Source organism: Polyodon spathula, unplaced genomic scaffold (genome assembly GCF_017654505.1).
Source record: "Polyodon spathula isolate WHYD16114869_AA unplaced genomic scaffold, ASM1765450v1 scaffolds_1068, whole genome shotgun sequence".
NCBI classification, from domain to species: Eukaryota; Metazoa; Chordata; class Actinopteri; order Acipenseriformes; family Polyodontidae; genus Polyodon; species Polyodon spathula.
In genome coordinates, this window is record NW_024472554.1 from 132 (window position 1) to 7,356 (window position 7,225).

Here is a 7,225-nt window from a genome sequence, read left to right on the forward strand (position 1 = left end):
AATATGACAAGCATAAGTATCAAAGTTTGCTAGCTTGTAAAAATCTGCTACCTGGTCAAAATTTAATCTCTAGCTATAATCTTTTTTTTCCCCCCCCCCCAAATTTAGATGGATGTCGGTAGGTTGTTACGTTAGAAGCCCAAATATATTCATGTTTGAAAATATTCTAAAAGAACATATAGCAGAACTAACACTATATAACAGTACTTATTTTTAAAGTAATCTTAACAACATGATTGGAATTCACACCAGGAAATATCTCCAGTAATAATAATAAGGGGTTACGGGTAGTGTTACACGAAAATGCCGCGCTTCAATGTAAAAAATTAGCAGTCAACTTATGGTTGTCTTTTTAACTTTTGCTTGTTTTATTTAAAATATGTTCCATAGCTCTATAGTACACTTTACCGTTCGTTAACACCAGCTGTCTGTATTTAATATAAAATTATTTACCACATGTGGAGTAAAATGTAACTTTACAAAAACAAAAACACGTACTTTCTCATCCAAAAAAATAGGAAACCGTTTTTGACGAGCGTCCTCGGTCTTAAGGAAAACAATAAAAATAAAATAATATCTGGGCATGCGCAGTACGCAAAGTAAGAACATTTGATAGGTAGCATAAATTGACGTGACACCGGTAGACGCGCTAAAATTATTTTGTAGATTATTTTTAAGTCACATGACAAGTACAAACTCCCAAAAATTATGTTCATTATATAAGATGTCTCAATTCTGTGAAACTTTTGGCCAAGCCTTGGACGAACCAGATACAGGCACAAAAGAATTTGAATCGCTGGAGTATAATGGATCTGGTCGCACTTGCAATACCACTATGACAGCACAAGCAATTAGATAAAATAACCTAAACTGCTCGCCATTCTTTTGGATGTACGGAACTATGCAATATTTCTTAACCATAGTCTTAATTTGTTTCAAATATTTGCCTATTCTTGAAGACGGATGTTTTTTTTCCGGGTGGTTATTTGAGACTGAGACTTTGAATAACTAAAAAAAGGAAAAAAGTTTGTTTCAATAATAATAATAATAAAAAATCATAATAATAATAAAATAATAATAATAAATCCCACTTTACATAAATACGATTTAAACGGCAAGTGTTCTTAAAAACGATACACCTGTCCTGTCACACTCACTGAGCACAGACAAGCTTCATTAAACTCGGGTGGGGGGGCGCGGGGGATCATTAAACTGCAAGGTGTTTCTGCTAATAGCCGTGAAACACCTCACACAGCTTACAACTAGTGAACTTAAAAGACCCTAAACACGTCCATCGCCATTCATGAAAAAGACCCTCTCGAGTACAACAGGCGTGTGAAATCAAACTTTTCACTCTGCCGGCACCCACTTAGCGAGACTGTCTCTGATGTGATCGGTACGGTGCCCTCTGTCCAAGGCAGTTTCGACAATACCGTTCCGACCCCTCTATTAGCATCTGAATAGAGGAGCAAGTTGCACGCAAACAACTTGAATGGCACCCTCCGGGTCGCGCTTGAAAGGTTTGAAAGGTTCGGGTATACGTGGCGCCCGAGTGACAGGGGACGTTTTGAAATACCTGCCGGGAAAGAAGAAAAGGGTCCAGAGAACAATGATGATGCGCAAATTATTCGCAGTTAGAAAAGTCACAGCTTTTTGAGAAAGAGAGAGAGAGAGAGAGAGAGAGAGAGGGTGGCATCGCGGACCCGTGACAGAGCTGCTTCGAGAGAGATGGACTGGAGGGGGCGGGGGCGGGGGGCACTTTCTCGATGAAATGCATTTTACAATGAATGCTAACTGCTGACCAGATTTCCAAAAACTAAATGATTTTGTGCTCACTGAAAGAATTCTACACTTATCTATACAAATTACCGGTATATTGTTAGTATTGTCTGACTTCTGAGTTCTATAACATTGTTATCTTCTTTTTTTGTCATTTAAGAATGATTATTTCGTTAGGTACCAGTGTGTTGTGCCAAAACAATACCCTCCCCTTTATAGTCCAAAGCATCTGTGACGTAAAGGAAACTTCTTGACTCAGTGCCCGGTTTTACAGCTATCTGGGAAATGCAGTTTTGGTAGTGTACACTTTTGAAAACTCGTATCAAACGAGCAACACGATATCAAACATTGTATAGTTTTCGAAACGAGGCATATGGACGTTTTGCAACCAGCTTTATTTTGTTACTCTTGGAGGTGCCTCTGACATGCATTCAGTCTAAAAATAACCGACAGTAAAATGCATGCCGCACTGTAAAGATATACTTAGATGTTCATTTTCCAAACACATTTCTGCCTTGCTTAAAAAAAAAAACAACATGTGTTTTTATGTGACCATTTTTGGTTGTACAGTATTAACATGTTGTATTTACATATTTTAAAGTGACTTTTCAAACGTGTTTCTTCGATGTTTTCAACCCAATTTCTTACAGAACAAAAAACAGCCACACGTGTATATATTTATGTAGTATTTCACCTGCCCGAATTTTAATAGATAATGTATCTTTGGATAGATAGATATTGCCCTTACGGAAATAACCTATAGAAAGTCCTATAGTAAATTGGTCAAGTCATATAAAATATCCTATAGGATTTCTTTAAAACCGCTTTAGTCCTATAGCGAGACCTTTTTGTGTACTATAGGACGATATTTTTAAAAGAATAGGATTTTTCTGCCACCTTTTTAGTCCCACAATGTCCTATAATAAAACTATAGGATCCTATAGGACATTTCTGTAAGGGATATATATAATTGATAAGTACATATCCGTAAGGAAAGCTGCATACTTTATAACCGTATTGTAAAGCCCATATCTGCAAGTAAATTACTGCAATTAAAAAGCTGATGAGCTGCACGTCTTTCTGTCCCTTTCATCGTTTTAGGGGGCTGGTTCTAGTGCGTCACCATGACTCTTTCATTTCTGCCTGGCTTGTTTATTTGTTAAACCCGTTTCTATGGTCACGGGGGGAGGAGCATGGCCCTTTAAGAAGCCGGGAAGGTTGAGAGAGTGTAGAAGTAGAGATGAGCAAATGAACTTGAGAGCTGCTTTATATACCAGAGCTAAATTTAGGACCGATCGTGCGCTACCTCCATCCTGAACGCGTTTCCTCCGCTTAATTCAATTGGTTCAGCTTCTCAGCTGCAATATTTATAAGTTAGGATCGCCTACCAATCAAAGTTGCACATGACTTTGAAACACTACTTCATATAGTAGAGGAGAACACTCTACTATTTACAAAAAGTTTTTTACACGAGGAGTAAGGTGGATCGAACTTCTGCTGAAAAGTTTGTCAGCGTGTTTTTTTTTTTTTTTTTCTTTTTTTTTTTTTTTTTATAGTTTTGCAGTTGTGAAAAAAAGCATTGGAAGGCCTTAAGCGGGGACCATTCTACCCTTCTATATCTACGTGTTTGCAAACCCATGGGAAAAAGGTGGACAAAATGTGGGAAAACAACGTGAGTGTATATATACTTTTACTTATATATAATTATTATTATTATGCAAAGTTTCTTAATATGCTGGCTAATCTCACATGCACGCAGTACTGCTGTTAAAAGTGGTGAACATACAGTTTTAGAATGTCACAAAGCAGTCATATTTCTACTTTTGTGTCAAAGCGTTTTACATAACAAACGCGCTCTGGTAATTATTATAAATGCTAATGTTCATTTGTTTTGTTACAGAGGTGGAGAACTGAAATGGACAAGGCTGTACACTCCAGCTGCTCAATGGCCGTGCAGAACACGGACACGTACTTTCCAAGAAAAGACGACGAAGATCTGAGCAATTTCTTAGATCTGGAATTTATCCTGGCCAACACCACCGGCTCCGACAGCTTGAATCCCATGGCTCCTGCTGGAGAATACCCCATGAAACTTACTGAACCCAGCTCTCTCTACCAGACTGGCAACCCCGTGGGGTCCTACAGCGGACCCGAGCAGAGCAGCGCCCCGCCACCCTACAGCACTAGCCTTATGGAAGAGCTGCTGAGGTCTGAGGTGGACAACAGCTACTGTCTCGCCAATAACGTCCACGGGAGATTCCTAGTGGCTTCAACGAACTCTTTTGCAAACCAGGACTTTGTTGACAACATCAAGGTTGAGCCAAGCATGGATGGTTACGGACCGATCATGGGCATGGTGCCTCAGACCGGCGTTAAAATTAAACAGGAGGGGAATTCATCGTGCATGATGGCTTTCGAGCAGCCCAGGGTAGCCAGCTCCCCCCAGACAACGGGCAACATGACCCCGCCTCTGAGCCCCGATGACCTGATGAACACAGACTGCCAGCCTCAGATGTGCCACTCCATGACATTCCAGCAGGGATACCACTCTGCCCAAAACTTCCCCCCTCCTCCGCCTGGCATGCCGCTCCAGTATCACACAGCGCACCAGTTCAGCATGTACGAGGATGGGCTCAGCCTCCAGCCGTCGGCGCAGAGAGTTCTGCTGACCCCGCCGTCATCCCCACTCGAACTCCTGGACTCCAAACCAAAGAGAGGTCGCAGGTCCTGGCCCAGGAAACGAACCGCGAGTCACACCTGCACCTACGCCGGCTGTGGGAAAACTTACACTAAGAGCTCTCACTTGAAAGCGCATCACAGAACGCACACAGGTAAGGGGAATGCCACGGTCACTGTCGCAATTCTGCAGAACACATGACAATCCCCAATACACAAATATCATATTGCTAACATACTGTAAAAATAAATAATAATAATAATATGTACTGTTGGCTACTTTTTTTAAATCAGGGATGAATATTAAACGATTTCGTGTTAAAATAACTAATGTGTCTTTTTTTTTTTCTATTAACCCAGGTGAGAAGCCCTATCACTGCAGCTGGGAAGGTTGTGGCTGGAAATTCGCCCGTTCTGATGAACTGACCCGACATTTCCGTAAACACACTGGCCACCGTCCCTTCCAGTGCCACCTGTGCGAGCGTGCCTTCTCCAGGTCGGACCACCTTGCCCTGCACATGAAACGACACATGTAAACTGAGCATGCAATTCTGGACTGGACTGGACTTTTTATACTCATTGCTATTTAATTACATATAAAAGATATGATATATATATATAATATATATATATATATATATATATATATATATATATATATATATATATATATATATATATATATATATACGGAGCGCTAAATTATATAACAACTTTAAAACGCGTAGCTGGTACTACTTCTTAGTTGGACAAACGAATTTGCAAAGGCTTTTGCAGAACATAGTGAAGATTTGTGATTTGATTTTATTGCAATTACGAACTTGACCCAAAAGGCAGGTCCTAAAACATCTCTTGAAAAAAAAAAAAACTGGAACCTGGCAGCGACGTTTAATTCTATTAAGATTATATTTGATGCGCCAGGGAAGTGCCTATATACCACTTTGTACTGTACGTAATATGTTCTATGGGGTAAAATTGACAAGTTTTTTTTATTTTATTTTTATTATTATTATATATTTGCTGTACCTGTAAACTGCACGTGAAATAAGCTTTTATAAAAAGACAATGTTTTTTATTTTTATTTTTAAAAACTGCCTTAAAACCTTATTTTTTAAAAACTGCCTTAAACCCTGTATGGGTTTATTTGAATGTTTAATATTTTATATGTAAAATATAATTAATGAATGCCATATGAATTCAGGGTCTTCCAACGTAATAAAACAGCATTTGAACATGTATTCAAAACATTGTGTCTTATAGATGCAATAATATTGTCTGCTCCAGGTTTAAGTTACACTATTGACACAGGGCTAGATGTAATGTAATTTTTTTTTTTTCTGACTGAAATTTATATAAGTAATGTAAATATTTGTATAATGTAAATAACTGTATTTTAATGTAAATATTAAAAGTAAAATTAAAGATATCTTGGACTCTCTCCTTTAAAAAAAAAAAAAAAAAAAAAAAAAAAGATAAAACAAATAAGCATATTTTTACTTCAAAATATGCCTCAGTCAAAAGAAGAACACTGTCCCATAGGGCTGTATGTGAAATCCGCTCAACTAGCAGAGCTGTTGTGTGTTGGAGAATAAGAAACTATTTTAAGCCGAGCTCAAGCTCTGGAGTAAGCATGATGCTTTTGGTTGTAATGTTTTCCAGCTGCATGACTGCCACTGCCTGTAGTCTGTGGGTTCTGCCTATAAATATAAAGCATTACATTTACATAATTATAGAGACTCGATTTAGATATGTCTGGACACAGGGATCTACCACACTTCAGCAAACAACATTCAAACTTAGAGGAAACAAACACCTTTAAAGGTATAGAAAATGTCTATAAAACGATTGTTTAGTTATATTATGGATATAACCTTTAAAAAGATACTGTACATGTTGCAATGACACTCAAACAGGAGAGACAAGTAGAATGCGATTAGAATATATTGAAACAACTATAAAAAAAAAAAAAAAGATCATTAGCCTGGTTTATCTGCACTCTGATTTCTTCAACAGTACATTCATTTAATACAAATCTAGAGTACTGCAAGTTATTTTAGGTTATTCACCAATGTTCTCAATTACTCAAGCATACATGGCTATTATTAGAAAGGCAAGCATGTGAAAAATTGAACATTTTCATTTCGCTTTTTTCCACTTTACTTATTACATCGTGTTGGGACCTTGAGCGATAACAGCAAAGCTATCACATGCAGGAGATGCTAAAGATAATGCTAGCACTGCAGGATCCAAACCACCAATCTAACTGTATATATTTCACAGCTGGAGGTAAATATGCATAAACTTCAGACATATACATTCTCTGAAAGATTTGTGTTCCTCTACCCTCAATTATTTCTCGGCTGATTCTAAGAACCAATCTATTTATTGCTTGACTGAATATATTTGAAAAAAACAAAAACAATACTTGTACTTTACATCTAATAGATAACAAAGATTACTTCTAAGTACAGAACTATATTCCAATCTGAGCTTTTTAGTTTTTTTTTAAACCCGCTTTCTGCACAGGATAGCAGCCCACACCCTAGCTTCTAACCACGAGTATCTCGCACGAAGCAGCATCGTTGACTGATGCTAATCACCCAATAGACACCTCAAGTGTTTGATGAACCACGCTTTAAGCCAAAACACCAGTGCTTTAAAAGAGGTTTCCACTCTTCCATATGAAATATACTCTGTACCATAATATATTAAATTACACATAGTTTTTTTTGTGGTCAAACAAATTTGCAGATACACACATGCAATGCCT

At 37.9% G+C, this 7,225-nt stretch overlaps 1 protein-coding gene across 1 annotated transcript; it reads left to right on the forward strand.

Moving 5' to 3' along the window:
- The first annotated feature begins 3,651 nt into the window (after positions 1–3,651).
- Positions 3,652–5,038, forward strand: LOC121309262 (Krueppel-like factor 2). The gene is made up of 2 exons (XM_041242143.1): positions 3,652–4,610; positions 4,816–5,038. Exons 1-2 carry the CDS (start codon positions 3,695–3,697, stop codon positions 4,989–4,991), a joined length of 1,092 nt encoding a protein of 363 aa, XP_041098077.1. The 5' UTR covers positions 3,652–3,694; the 3' UTR covers positions 4,992–5,038.
- Positions 5,039–7,225: the final 2,187 nt, after the last annotated feature.